This window comes from Mirounga angustirostris, unplaced genomic scaffold (genome assembly GCF_029215605.1).
Source record: "Mirounga angustirostris isolate CCGP_5_RB_7025 unplaced genomic scaffold, mMirAng1.0.hap1 SCAF_17, whole genome shotgun sequence".
NCBI classification, from domain to species: domain Eukaryota; kingdom Metazoa; phylum Chordata; class Mammalia; order Carnivora; family Phocidae; genus Mirounga; species Mirounga angustirostris.
In genome coordinates, this window is record NW_026991725.1 from 41261466 (window position 1) to 41276138 (window position 14673).

Consider the following 14673-nt stretch of genomic DNA (forward strand, 5'->3'; position numbering starts at 1 on the left):
GGTTTGGTGGGGGCCTCCCTCTCTGCCGCTGAGCCTACATGACCCCAGGAACTGCTAAAAACGCGATCCAATCCCAAATCATCTACAATAAAGACATACTCTTTTGTAAGCAGGAAAATTTATTTTTGAAAAAGGAAAAAATATATAGATGACCACAGGATAAAGCCCAGCCCCCGACACAGCAGCTGGGTCTCCCTGCCATCCAGCCCCGCTGTCCCTTTCTAATCTCCTGTCACCCTTGCTCCGGTGTCCCCCAGCCCGAGCATGGGACACACTCATCAGCTGCGCGACTCCGAGCAAATGGCTCAGGGCAGTTTCCTTTTCTGTGCGCTGGGAGCAGAAGCCCTGCCCTGGCTGCTTCCTGGGCTTTGGTGAGGGGCTGGGATGGGGTACCCCCTGTCTGCCCTCGTGGCGCCCTGTCTGGGACATGGGAGGCACCGAGGGCTTGCTGAATGAACGCAGGTGGAAGGCTTCACCCTGAGGGTGGGAAGTCGGGGGTCCGAGGAGACAAGGGGGTAACGGGGTGTTGTTTCGTTGCCTCTCCTCCACCTGCTCCCTCAGGACACCTCCACTCCCCACCTGGATCCCAGCCAGGGCACAGGGTCTGGTCACCCCGTCCTCAGGGCCCCAGCTGCCTCAGCACGAACCCCCACTTCTTCAGCACCAGCTCGGTGTCGTGCGCGGAGACGTCGCAGTGCCACACGGCGCGCACCGACCTCTCGGTCCAGGGGAACACCAGCACGCGCACCGCGTGGCCGGTCTGGGCCACCTCATCCGCGCTCACGGCCTGCAGTCGCCGGCAGAGCTCCTCGGGCGGCGGCCCGTCCACCCTCACCATCACCATGTTCGTCTCCACGGCGGCGAGGTCCACGGAGCAGATGGGGGACTCCAGCTCCTGGAACCCTGGGCCGGGGGCCTGTGGTGAGTGGAGCCCGACCCCAGGACCCCACCCCAGTCTCCAGCGTCCGGCCCTGTCGTCCCGGGACAGGCAGAGGGCAGCCCGACTGTAGTGGGGAAAAGAGGGACCCTTGGAGTCCCACACACTTGGCTCTGCTACTTTTCAGCTGTGTGACCTGGGACAAATCAGTTAACCTCTGGGCCTTGGTATCCTCATCTGTAAAGTGGGGACATCATGGGATTGTTTTGAGGACTCAACTGACAGATGTAAAGACCTAGGTTAGAGGCTCCACTTGGCCAGATCCTGCAAGAAATAGGAATTCCTGACATCCATTGCATGCTTCTTGGTCCAGACCCTCCACCAGTGAGGCCTGGTAAAGCATTCTAATTCCCTGGCTCCCACGCCTTGTGGCTCAGGGCTAACCTACATGTTCTAGAGTCAGAAGGACGTACGCCTGCAGGGGATTTGGGTCCCGCTACGGGGGGGCCCCCAGGCACTCTTCTGGGAGCAAAAGGAAGTGAGGGTGGGGGGCCATGGTCCAGGTACCTCTGGCGAATCTCTGAGCGTTCTGGTGGTCCGTCAGCAGCACCTCCTCGAAGTCCGCCAGTCCTACTAGGGCAGTGGCAGCCAGCACCCCGGCCTGGCGCATCCCCCCACCCAGGGCTTTCCGGAGGCGCCAGGCTTCTTCGATGAAGTCCTTGGGCCCCCCAACCAAGGCCCCCACTGGTGCACCGAGGCCCTGGGAGGAAGAGAGGAGAGAGTCCTGCCTGCCAGCCCCCCAGGTGTGCATCTTTGCCCTTGTGGCCAGGGGAGGGGGATGTGAGGGGGACAGGGCCCCGTCTGGGGAGGGGCTAAAGGGGCCCAGGGCCAGCTGCTGCCAGCATCGGAGCTCGGGAACACCAGCTGACTCCTATTGTGAGCACCCCACTGTCCTGTGTCTGGGAGGCAGCCAGTGGCTTCCCCACCTTGGAGAAACAGAGAGACACAGAGTCACAGTGCTCCACGATGCGGGCGGGGGGCACGTGCAGAGCTACCGCAGCGTTCATCAGCCGGGCCCCATCCAGGTGGACCCGGGCCCCGTAGCTCCGTGCCAGGAGGTGCACCTGGGGGCAAAGAGCAGGCAGCGGTCAGAGGGGCTGGGGTGGGGCCAGAGCGGAGGGAGGACGGGTCTCCAGGGGCCTCGAGGGGTCCAGAGTGAGCAGAGCTGGGCTGGTGTCCAGCTTGGCCCCCAGGGACTGGAGCAGGCACTCTGCTGCCTGAGGCTGGGTGCCATCCTTTATCTCATGTGTACGGCGGGCTCGCTGTGGCCAAATGCTGACGTGGTGCGAGCCAGAGATGCCGCATCCTATTTAAGCCACCCCATGGCTCCGTGAGGGAGATGCTCTCAGCCCTTCCCATGGGCAAGGAATAGGTCTGCAGGGTCAGTTAGCAGCAAGTTCTCACACCAGGGAGCCGCACGGTTCAGCCCTCACACCCTGCACAAGCTGGTGCTGCTCTGGGACTCCCTCCCTGGGGAGAAGGGGGGTTGTCTCTGTCCTTGGGGCCTTAACTGGGGCAGTAGTGCCCTCCATATCTGCAGCCTAGGACCAGCCACACACGTCCCTCCCGCCGCAGTTCCAGCTGCCATGGGCACCCACGGTGTATAAGAGGAGACACAGTCCCGGGAGAGGGGCTCCACAGGACAGGAAGCCAGGAGCTGGCTGGGGGTGGGCAGAGTGGTGGGGTAGGGCCTACCTGGCGTAGGTAGTCAATGGGGAGCACCCGGCCCCCTGAGCTGCTGTGGGTGTTCTCCAGGCAAATGAGCTCACAGACCGGGTGGTAGGGGCTCCCGAGGCCCCGTGTGACCACCCTCTCCAGCTCAGCCAGGTCCAAGGTGCCATGGGGCAGGTCTGGGAGGGGGTGGGAGTGCACCCCAGCGATCTGCAGGTATTGGGGGTGGAGGGATGGAGATCAGGTCCAGGGGCGCAGCGTCACCTCCTGTCTCTGTCCCATCGGCTCCTCTCCAGCTCGGGGCCATCGAGCCTTCCCCTTGTGCTGCGGACGTGGGCACGGACACCGCAGCAAGAAGGGGAGGAACCAAGGGCCGTGTTCTCCCGAGGTGGGTCCTTCCCCACCGAGCGCCGCGTGCTCCGGATGCCCACTAGGGGGCAGCAGAGCACCAAGCACAGCCGGTGTCTGATGGAGGGGTGCTGGGCCGCGGCTGCCCCCACGTGGTCAGTCTGGGAATGGCTCCCTTTCCCGCCTCCTTAGAGACGCCACCACCCCGGCCATTTCTTCCCTCTGCAGGTCCCAACACGGTGCCGGGGAAGCAGGTTCCCACCAGAAATGCTGAGCAGCCTGTGCTGGCCCCAGGTGAGGGGTGCCGGGTCCTTACCTGAGCCACCCCGCCCTGCTCGTAGACGTGGAGGTGGCACTCCTGCCCGAGGAGGATCTGGGAGCCTCTGCGCTGGCAGTGACACATCACTGAGATAGATGGGGGAGGGCAGTGTTGGCTCTGAGTCCCATGGGGCCCATCTGCTCCTGCCCAGCTCCCGGCTGAGCCCGGAGGCTAGCTCTCAAGTGCCTATGCCAATGAGGAAACGGCACCCCTTCAAGACACCTTACTGTGTGTGCCAGAAAACAGTCCCGTGAACTACAAAGTCTAGGATAACCATCCTGTGAGGTGTTGCGCCCTGTGCCCTGCAGCCCACCTGCAGAGCATCTCCTGCTCGGAAAGCTGGCCACCATGCTGCCCCCGGGGGCCAAGCAGCTCAGGGCATGGGCATCAGTCAGGCCCAGCAGGAAACAGAGGGCACATGCACACTTGGAAGCCAGAGTTTAATAAAGGGACAATTCACAAAGGTGTGGCAGCATGGAAGGAAGTCACAAGGGACAGAGCAAGACCCCCAGGCCATAAGGGGCAAGAGGGAGGTGTGGTTACCAGAACCTGGAGATAGGGCAGTGTGGAGAGGATTGCCCGCCTGGCCCAGGGAGACCATCTGGGGAGGGAGCTGGGGGAGGAGCACGGATACACTGACCTCACTCTCCTCCCCTCCCTCATCTCCTGCTAGGGGCCCTCCTGGCTGAGCCCAGCAGAAGTCCAGATGGCTCAGGACCCCACTGATGTTGTCCCAGCCTTGCCCCCAGCACCGAGGAGAGAAATGCTGAGGGAGGACCTGGAGGGCAAATGGGAGTCACCCCACGCCGCGCTCACCAGAGATGAGGTTGGCCATGGTGTTGGTGGGCACAAACAAGGTCCGGTCCACCCCCAGCAGCTTGGCGGCCTTTTCCTGCAGCTCTGAGGAGGAAAGGGAGGGGGGTGCAGGGAGACTCCATCAACAATGACACTCTCCTTGCATTACTCATAACCATGAGCTCGTGTCCTGCCGAGGTGAGTGGCCAAGCCAGACAGACGCCCTGGTCCGCTGGCTGCAGACTGTGGTCTTGGTGACTGCATATCCAGGTATAGAGGCCCCTCAGTCAACCCTCTGCCAGCCTCCTCCTGGGCCATGGTCCCCCCCCAACATTGAAACTCTGTGGTTTGAACCCCCCTGTCCCATCCAGACCTCACACCTGTCTCACTTCCTTTCCCATCAGCCCCTTGCAGGTGGGGCCCTGCGGTTTCTCTGCTGACTTCCTCTCCCAGAACAGAAGGACAGGAGCTCTCAGAAGAGGAGACTCTGGGGAGTTGGGGGGCGGGGCTTCAGGCTCCTGCTTTAAAGCCTGCTGTGGCTCCCCTCTGCCTGTGGTATCCAGTCCAAAGTCTTTAGCATGACATTCAAGGCCAGTGGGATTTGCCCTCTGCCTTCACCTCCACGGACAGGGGGCTCCTGGTACCCCACACTCCAGCCACATTCCCTATCTGTATCCTAAACACTTTTCTCAACACCCAGTGAGCCAGCTCCATTCCCTGCCTGGAGGCTCCACTCGCCCTGTAAGAGGCTACTCTGCAAAGTCCCCCTTCCCTGTGAGTTCCATGCCTCCCCTCCCCCCCAGTTCCCAAGGCACTCTCTGGGGACACATGCCAGCCCCAGCACTTCCTCCACCCCATGGTGTCTGTGTGTCTGGCTGCCTACTAAGCAGTGGGCTCAGCATTTTTGAAGTTCCGGGCAGCAAGTGTCTGCAGAATGCATGATCACCAATCACGACCTGACCCCACACACAGGCCCTAGGAGCTCAAGTGGCAACCTGTGGCTTGTCCCTGGCACCGCCGAGGTATACACTCTCACAATGGCAGTGATCTGCTAGAGTGGCAACTCTCAACACTGTGTCTTGAAAATAACGCTCCCTAGGTTATTAGCGTCCACTCCTTGAGAGGTGCAGCCTGTGGAAGATCCTCTTTCCTAGACTGGTTTTCTGTGTGTCTTCATGTGGAAAGGCAGTGCGTGCAGGACGATAGCTATAGGTTTTGGAGAGAAGACCTGGGTTCCAATACTGCCTGGCCATTTGCTGGGTAGGAGACCTTGGGTGCCACACTCAGCATCCCAGAGCCCTCGGCTGCAAGAGGAGACCACACCCATCTCATCAGGCAGCTCGACACCTGAGTGCGCACACCAATCCCCTGGGCGTCCTGTTAGCGTGCAATTCTGGCTCAGCAGGGTTAAGTGCGGGACCCGGGAATCTGCATTTCCAACAGACTGTCGGGTGATGGGCCAGACTGAGCAGCAAGGCCGCAGGGCATGACGCCTAGCCTGCAGCTGAGCCGCCACCCCTGCGCCCCGGGCCACTTCTCCCGCCAGCACCACGGACAGCGCTCTGGGGTCCCCGCGACGACCCCAGGCCGCGGCCTGCACACCGGGCTCACCGCGGACGGTGGGGTCCTCGCCGTAGTCGTCGTCCCCCACGACCGCCTCGGCCATGGCGCGCCTCATGGCAGGCCCGGGCTTGGTCACCGTGTCGCTGCGCAGGTCCACCACGTGCGCCAGGACCCCCGTCCCGCTCCCCGACCCCCGAGTCCAGAGGGTCCCGGGCCGCCGGGCCGCGGCCCGGGCCAGTCCACGGAGCATGGCGGGGGCAGTTCCCGACCCCCACCCCGACTCTTCCCAGCGAGGGCGACCGCGAGCGACGGGGTGGGTGCAGCGGGCCTTCACGGACTTCGACCGCCGCGGCGGACCTGGGCCTGCGGGAGTTCCCGCGGTATGCTGGGAGCTGTAGTTCGCACTTCGTCCCGGCGGGCACCGCGCGAGCTCGGGCAGGAGGGCCCCGAGGCATGCTGGGGGTTGTAGTTCGGGCTGCACGGCGGCGGGCACGGTGCGATGGGGACATGTGGGAGAGCGAGGGTATTGCTCTCCGAGGAAGAAACCGAGGCCGGACGAGCGTTATAGAGCGGACGCTCGTGTGACTCCTGCCGTGTGCCAGGCTCTGTCTCGGGCACCCTACAAATATTAGTGCAGTTAAGCCTCCCGGCAGCTCTAGGACACAAGTACCAGCAGCATCCCCGTTTCACAGATGGGGAAACCGAGCCGCGCACAAGCTAATGCCTGCGGTCACTTGGCGAGGAAGTGGCCAGGCCGTCTGTCTCCAGGGTCCAGGTCTGAAGCACTGTGTTATGTCGCCGCTAAAAAAGTAGCGTCCCGTCACTGACTTTTTTTTCAATACGGATCTGTTGAGTACCTACTGTGTGCCGGGCATTGCCGAGGTGCCAGGCAAGAGGGATACAGAGATGGCGCAACCGGTCTGGGCTTCCGGCTCCATGGGGTATACGGGAGGCAGAATTAGAGGGGTGCACAGAGAGCCCCCTCCTCCATACCCCTGCCCTTGAGAGGCGGGCTGCCTTCAGCTGAGGTGCAGTGCAGGGTTGCGGAGGGAAGGGCACCGACTGACTCAAGTCCTCACTTACCAGGCGTGCGGCTTTGGACGAGCCTTTTAACCTCTCTGTGCCTCAGTCTCCCTAACTGCAGAATGGGCAGTTTTGAGGATTCCATGACTAATTATGCTTAGTGCTGACCCTGGTGCCTGGCTGGGGTAAGTGCCACATATGAGTGTTCCCTTTCTTACTGCTGCTATGACCATCCTACTGGTCACAGCCCAGGGCCCTGGGGTTTGGTGCCGCTGCCGCGGGGAGCACCGTGACTCAGCCCAGACTGGACCTTCCCTTCTGCAGGGTGGCCTTCCCTCACCCAGGGAGGACAGGGCTCCCTCTGAGTGCGCAGCCCCACTCGGCTGCTCCCCTCCCTGGAATATGGCCACAGATGTCTGTCCCCCATGGGAGGAAATTGGTCCCAGAGGGGCCCAAGTTCCCCAGAAGAGGTGCCCACAGCTCTCATCAGGGCACCCCTCATCAAAGAGGGCACTCACACCTTCATCAGAGGTCTGCCATGTGCCTGCTCCCAACTGGGTCTGCGGATAAAGGAGAGGAAGAGCAGGCTGCTCTCGGAGCTCGGGTCCTCAGGGTGGGGACAGGATGCTGCCCAAGAGAGGAGCACTGGGAAGAGGGTGGATGTCAGAACCGGGAGATGCTGCCATGGGCCTGGCTGAGGCACCAGGGTAGGCTTCCTGGAGGAAGCAGGGATTGGGCTGAGCTTTGAAGACAGAGCAGGTCGCTAATCAGACAGAGGAGGAACATAAGGCAAAAGCTCCAGGTAGGAGGGAGCTGGAGCATTGGAAATCTTGAAAGAAGGCCAGCCTGGCAGAGAAGTGAGCAGGGCTGGAGATGGAGCTGTATCCGGGGTTAGGGCGCCTTCCCTGGAGCTCTCCACCTCTCCCCCCATGCCTAGTGCGGGCACCTTGAAAGAGGAAAAATCACAAGATCTCTGTAGGATCGGTGGCCCCAAGGACTCCCATCTAAAGGAAAGGCTCGTTGTGCCTTTCCCCACCCCAGTGCCCCTCTGGCCCTGACCCACAGTCTGCACTGAATTCCGGGCCCTTGGAAAACAAGCCCCTTATCTCTGAGTCTGGCTCCAGCCCTTCTGCTGGGAAGTGGGGGTGGGGAGCAGAGGCCTCTGTGGACAGGAAGGGAGGGCTTGGGGCAGCAGCGATGGCTTTCAGGAGAACAAGGAGTAAGGGTGCAAACGGCGGGATCCCCAGGCACATCCCAGTCATGGCCTCCTGTTTGCAGGCACTCCACAGTTTGCCAAGCTTATCCACCCACAGCCTCCCTGTTAGTCATCATAGCACCCTAGGGGCGAGTGGGTGGCTCAGTCGTTAAGCGTCTGCCTTCGGCTCAGGTCGTGATCCCAGGGTCCTGGGATCGAGCCCCGCGTTGGGCTCTCTGCTCAGCGGAAAGCCTGCTTCTCCCTCTCCCACTCCCCCTGCTTGTGTTCCCTCTCTCGCTGTGTCTCTCTCTGTCAAATAAATAAAATCTTAAAAAAAAAAAAATCGTCATAGCACCCTTGGAGGAGGAGGCCTGGGCAGGGGGCTTAGGGCCATCCCACCATCCCAGGCGGCCACCAAAGTGACACAGCTGGTCACCAAACCAGCCTTTCTCCTCCCGTGACAGAGCTGTCTCCCCAGAGAGCTGGCCTCTTCCTGGGGGAAGCTGGGGCCTCACAGAGGTTCCTTCTCCCTACCAGGTGCTCCTTGTCACCTCCTACCTAGTCAGAGGGCACCTGGGCCAGTCCCCCTCACCCTGGTAGTGGAGGGAGCAACAAGGGTGAGGGCCCTCCCCCGAGCAACGAGACTTCCTTCTTTTTCTTTCTTTCTTTCTTTCTTTCTTTCTTTCTTTCTTTCTTTCTTTCTTTCTTTCTTTCTTTCTTTCTTTCTTTCTTTCTTTCTTTCTTTCTTTCTTTCTTTCTTTCTTTCTTTCTTTCTTTCTTTCTTTCTTTCTTTCTTTCTTTCTTTCTTTCTTTCTTTCTTTCTTTCTTTCTTTCTTTCTTTCTTTCTTTCTTTCTTTCTTTCTTTCTTTCTTTCTTTCTTTCTTTCTTTCTTTCTTTCTTTCTTTCTTTCTTTCTTTCTTTCTTTCTTTCTTTCTTTCCTTTCTTTCTTTCTTTCTTTCTTTCTTTCTTTCTTTCTCTTTCTTTCTTCCTTTCTTCCTTTCTTCCTTTCTTCCTTCCTTTCTTCCTTTCTTTCTTCCTTCCTTTCTTTCCTTTCTTTCTTTCTTTCCTTTCTTTCTTCCTTCCTTCCTTCCTTCCTTCCTTTCTTTCTTCTTTCAGATTTTTATTTATTTATTTGAGAGCAAGAGACCGAGAGTGAGCAAGCAAGAGAGAACACAAGTGGGGGGTGGGGAGGGCAGAGGGAGGAGGAGAAGCAGACCCCCGCTGAGCAGGAAGCCTGACTGAGGACTCAATTCCAGAACCCTGGGATCATGACCTGAAGGCAGACACTTCACCCACAGAGCCACCCAGGCACCCCGAGGCATGTTTCTGAGGCCTTGTTGGGTTGGGGGGGCCCTCTGCCCAAGGCTTGGTCTCAGGGGGGTTGTTTAGGCTCTCGTGTGTGAGTATCTGTGTGCACACATGTATATGTGTGTGTCCATGTGCACATATGTGCAAGCATTGTTTGCATGTGCACATGTGTGTATATACACACACGTGTGCCTACGTCTGTGTAGGTGTGTGTACGTGTGGCAAGTGCAGCGGGTGGATGCGGGCTGCCCATGCGTGTGCGCACGCACGTCTGTGCGTGTGTGTGTGTCTGTGTGCTTGCGTCTGAGTGTGTCCCTGGCTGCATCTGATAATCCGTCATCCTGCTGGTGAGCTGGGAACAGTTCGCAGCTCCTGGGCTGGGGAGGAGAAGCCAGAGGCCCTGGTGCAGCCCCCTCCCCACTCCCCCAGGTTACAGAGCAGACCCCATCCATCTGCTCAGAGCAGAGTCCAGCCCCTAAGCAGCTGCCACCCCTGGAGGTCGAAGGTCGTGGGATTGTCTCCTGCCTGCACGCAGACCTGCCCCACCCCCCACATCAGCTGCCTCCTCCCCCAAGGCCACAGCCCTGGGCTAGGCCACCTCCGGGTCTGCCCCGCCCCTCCCCCAGCCGGGCTCTTTGTCACAGTCCCCTCCCTCTCACCGCATGGCAGCCGGATGGCAACACTTGTGTTCCCTGAATGCTCCGGCCTCTGTCTCACCCTAGGTCTTTGCACCTGTGTTCCTTCTGCCCGGAAATCCCCCCTCCTCCAACCATCGGCACGCGTCCTTGGTTATCACCTTCTCAGTCTTTGGGTCTCAGCTGAGCCGTTCCTTCTTCCAGGAACCCCCCTGACCCCTGCTCCAGCAGGAGAGGGAGATGGCCCACCTTCTGGGGTGTGTCATCTCCTCTCCTTGCTCCCCAGGGTTATGGGCCAGGGCCAGGATGCTCTTGGCCTTTGGAGTGTCCTGTATGCCCCATCTGGAGCTGGCCCAGCTAATTCCAGCTTAACAACTGACAAAGGGAGACACGTGGATCAGCTTCCCCCAACCCCGGGGAACGTGGACACGGTCGTGGGGGGCCAGGAGCTGCGTCAGCAGCTCTGACCATGGAGGGCCCTGGGGCCCTGTGCAAGAGGAGGCCAGGAATGGATGAGGAGCAGACACTGGTCCTGCCTTGGTCTCTCCATGGAGGACACTCCATGGGGGTCCCCAAGATAGCCCCTTCCCTGGCCTTCTTAAGATATCTAGTTGCTGCTCCCCTGTGCAGTGGAAGGACACTGGTCAGGCTTGCGGGGGGGAGCAAGACATGAGCTCTGGGGTGGCTGCTTTCACGGCACCCCCAGGCTTGCTGGCACCCCTCCAGGTGCAAGCTCTGGGGTGTGGGCGCACACACGCGCACACACACACGCACGAGCCGAGTTCAGCGTGCGTATTCCTGTAACGCTGGGCCCCTGGCAGGAAGTGAGTGGCGGGGAGGCTGCTGCTGGGAACCAGGGGCTGGCCCCACTGAGATAAAGGGAGGCAGCAGATTGGAACTGGAGATAGCGGCCCTGGGTCCTGGTAAACAGGTTGGGGGAAATGTCCTTCCCATCCCAGCCTCTTGGCCCTGAGCCCGCAGGATCCATAGGGCGCTGGCCTGCATCCAGGCCCAGCAGCCTGGGAGTCAAGGGAGAACTGTTTGCAGCATAACCTCCCCAGACTGGGGGGAGGGGAGGGGGTGGCAAAGGAGAGAGCGCTGGGCCCCGCGTCAAGGCCACAAGTGCTGCTGGAGAGGGAAGGGGCCAGGAGGAGGACCGCTCCAAGCCCGCTGCAGAGGGAGATGTCCGTAGCACGACAGATGGGTCACCTTCAGGGCCATCTTGGGAAATCGAAACGGTGGGAGACCCGGAGAGGATGGGGGCCGTGAGGGGGAGGGGCCTGCACCCCACTGCCCAGCAGGCAGGCTCTGCAGCAACGCGTGGTGGGCTTGATGTTACGGCAGCTGGGAGACCCTGCGCTGTCCAGGCCAGGGAAACCCACACAGCCTTCACCGGCACCCCACCAGGGGCAGGGCTGGGTGGGGGTCTGCCCGGCCGATGCCCAGCGCCCCGCACAGTGCTCGGATACACTTGTGCCTTCAAAAACGTTAAATCATACAACGGGAAAGAGAAAAGTGCGTGAAGCGTATCTGCCCAGTTTTACAAATAAATACACATGGAGAAGGAACTCCCGGGTCATTGCTAGTCAGATCAAGAAATCAGACATGGCCAGGATTCCAGAAGTTTCCTTGTCATTCACAAGCCCCCCCCCCCGTCAGCAGTTACTGCAGCGGTCTGACTTTTAGGATCATTACCTGCTCCTCTTCTTGGTTTTGCCACCACGGACGGGTCCCTCAGTAGCAGCCCAGTGGGGTGCATGGCACCTGTGAGGAGCTATGCTTCGGGCTTTGGCACGGCGGGCGTTTTCCGCCGGGCGCCTAGACCACAGTTTATTCCTCCGTTCTTCCTGTTTCAGGATCCAGGTTATTTTCAGGTTTGCTTTACCAACAGTGCTGCTGGGGCACGTGTGCTCCCCTTTCTGTGGACAAGACCCCCGCGGCTCTGCGGCTCTGCGAGTCAGCACCAAACCCCTCTCCCCGAGTGGCTGCCATGATTTCTGTTCCTGCTTTCCCACCGCGTGCCGTTCCTGCCATCCCTGGGCAGGATCACACTTCATGACTTCAGCCATTCGGTGCCGGCCCGCTGGTATATTTTGATTTTTAGCTGCTCTTTCTGATGAGTAGCGGAGTTGGACGCTTTTTCTTATGTTTTAGCCAATTGCAGTCCTCTTCCGTGCGGAGCCGAAGCCTTTTCTCAGCGATCTGCCAGTTATTTATATGCGCTGGGTACCAATCCTGTCTGTAGCTTGTGTTGCCGAAAAAAGGTTTCTCTTTTCTATGGCCTGTCTTTGCACTTCTATGGAATACTTGATAGATTACAAGTTCCTCCTCTTCTGTAGTTAAATTTATCGCCCCCCCCCCCCGCCCCACTTTATAATTAGTGTCTTGCTTAAGAACTCTCTCTCCTCAAGGTCACCATGATATTCTCCGAATTGTCTTCTAAAATTTGGAACTTCTGCCTCCCCCTTAGGCTTACACTCATTGACCGATTATTTCCCCCCAAGGCTTCAGAGGGTGGGAACCGCAGCTCCAAGGCAAGTCACCCCGTGACATGGAGGTCACCTTCCTGCACCGCACGGTCCTCTCTTTGCTGGGCGGGTAGGTTGGCCATGTACCCGGTGCCCATTAAGCTCTGGGCCGGGCCGGAGGGTCGGGGTGCGAATCAGAGTAGGGAGCCATGGAGGCGGGGCTGGGAAGGTCTTGGTCAGAAGTGCCAGGGATGCTGGGAAGCAAGCCGCCACCACGGTTTCTAGAATAAAAAGTGGACTTGGGCAGGCCTTTTGGCCCCATGAACCTCAGAGAGATGAACCCCATCCCCTGCCACTTCTCTCTGGCAAGCTGGAGGGCCTTCCTCCACCCAGCACAAGCCCTCCATCCCTAAGGCCCAGAATGGGGGTGGGAGGCCTCTGATGCCTCCCCCCAACCCCCGCCGACTGTGCAAGGCTGGGGGCTCAGCCTCTTGAGATTGGAGGTACCGAGTCAGGATCCAACCCCTTCCACAGAGGCACCTACATCTTGGGTTCCAGTGGGGCAGGCCCATGGGGAGCTCCTGGTCCTAAGAGCTTCTCAGGGTGCCTAGAGGAGACCGAAGCGCCCAGTGTGAAGGCCTGGCAGCTGGGTGGGTGGGGCAGCTGGAATCCTGGGAAATCCTCTGGGACAGTAGCCCCAGGGTCTCTCGGCTCTGCTGGGAAGCAGCCAGCCTTCCAGGAATCAGCTCGGGGCGGGGGTGGGGGGGGGTGGGGGGTGTAGGGAGGCCTTGGTGGGGAGCCAAGCTAGCCCAGCGCTGGGTCCCCACTACAAGGGCCCCCCTGGGGGGTGGGGGCTGGGGATGCATGGCTGTGGAGCAGGTGGCCTGGGGATGGGGCCCAAGCGACCCTCTGCAGAGCTTTGGAGATTCCTTACATTTCAGGCCCTGCCCTGGGACCCTCTGGACATCCCCCAGCCCTGCCTTCTAGACCCACCCCTCCTCCCAGCTCTGGCTGCAAGCAGAGCACACCTTGAACCTCCTGGGCCTCTCCCTCCACCCCACCCCTGCCCCTCCCCAGGGCCCCTGGGCTGCACTGCCCGGCTGGGCTCCCGACAGCTAGAGGCCAGTGTTCGGGGTCTGGTTATTTACTGCCCAGCTTCCTCCTTCTTCCAGTAATCTGTCCTCCGACTCCAGGCCGCTTCTGATCAGGCAGCAGACCTCTGATCTCTGAATCTGCCTTGCTTACCGGCATCGGCCTCTGGCTTCCTGTTACGCGGCCCTGGGCTGAGGCTCGAGGTCAGCTTCGTGCAGGCTGGGCCCTCGCCTGTACTCAGGGCCCTCTGCCCTGGCCCCTGGGCCCAGCGTACAGGGAGGACAGAGGGCTCAAATGCTGGGCATGGGCACGGCGGCCCGTCTGGAGGGTGGGTCCAGTTCCACAGACGCTGACCCCATACTAGATGCAGAGGACTCAAGGGTGAGGGGCCCATGGGCTGAGCACCTGGGGCTCAGGCTCGGGGTCCTGCATGGTGGGAGGTCAGGGCTCCCACTGTTGCCCCTCGAGCTTGGCAGGGTGCCCTTCCCCCAGACCCTCCTCTGTCTCCCATCTCCTCCTGCAGCCGCCAGGGGCGTAGAACCTGTGTGGGAAGGAAGAGCAAAGAGGGTTCTAGAGAGTGGACATGGACAGAACTCATAAGGACAAAAGGTGTCAGGGCTTTGGGCTCTGCTGTCCTAGAGACTCCCTTGGCCCTTGGTCCTAGGAGGCGAGGATGGGAAAGGGTTTCTGTTGTAGATTTCCAGCCTACCTTGTCCACCCTGTGTAGATGTCCCCAAAGGAGTCACAGGTCACAAGGGACACGGGTGAGAATGGTGGCCTTGCCCCTGGCGGGGTCTGAATCCAGGGACAGACAGACATCCAGTGCCCTGGGGGCAGATCCTACCTTGTTTATGGACAATATTCCTGTGTTGGGCACCTGCCATGTACTCTAGAGATAGCCTCTTGGGTTTGAACCCGGGTTATCAATCACTGAAGAGCACCCTCCTATGCCCTAACTGCAGGAAGTCTGTCTGCTTAGGATCCCCAATCTTTCTGTTATCTTGTTCCTGGTGGGCCTGTTTCTGTCCCCTGTGCCACAAACAAGTCTCATTTCTTTCTCTGCTGGCAGCCCTGCCGAGGAGGGACTAGATGGTCCTTGTTGAGGACACCCTGAGCACCCCAAGCTTGGCTCGTCAGCTGCTGACAGAATGGTTGGGGTCAGGGAAAGCATGATCTTCATAGTGGCAGAGGGTTTTTTGGCGGGGAGGGGTCTTTGGAAAGAAGGAAGATTGGACCCTGAAGCTGGGGATTGGATCAAAGTAGGGGAGGCACCAGGGACCCCATCACAGCATGGGGAGTCCGAAGAGCCTCCCCCTGGC

General features: G+C 59.9%; 1 protein-coding gene across 2 annotated transcripts; it reads right to left on the reverse strand.

Annotated features, from left to right (window-relative positions):
• Positions 1-109: 109 nt before the first annotated feature.
• On the reverse strand, positions 110-6251 carry LOC123853712 (uncharacterized). 2 transcript variants are annotated; one of them, XM_045888356.3, is made up of 7 exons: positions 5682-6248; positions 4092-4175; positions 3273-3361; positions 2633-2818; positions 1864-2001; positions 1445-1637; positions 110-903 (listed from the first exon to the last, which is right to left on the reverse strand). In XM_045888356.3, the coding sequence occupies exons 1-7, from the start codon at positions 5881-5883 to the stop codon at positions 620-622; spliced, it is 1176 nt and encodes a 391-aa protein (XP_045744312.1). In that variant the 5' UTR covers positions 5884-6248; the 3' UTR covers positions 110-619. The 2 variants fall into 2 exon arrangements, with proteins under 2 accessions (XP_045744312.1, XP_045744313.1); XM_045888357.3 differs by lacking the exon at positions 2633-2818 and having other exon boundaries at positions 5682-6251.
• Between the last annotated feature and the right edge of the window lie 8422 nt (positions 6252-14673).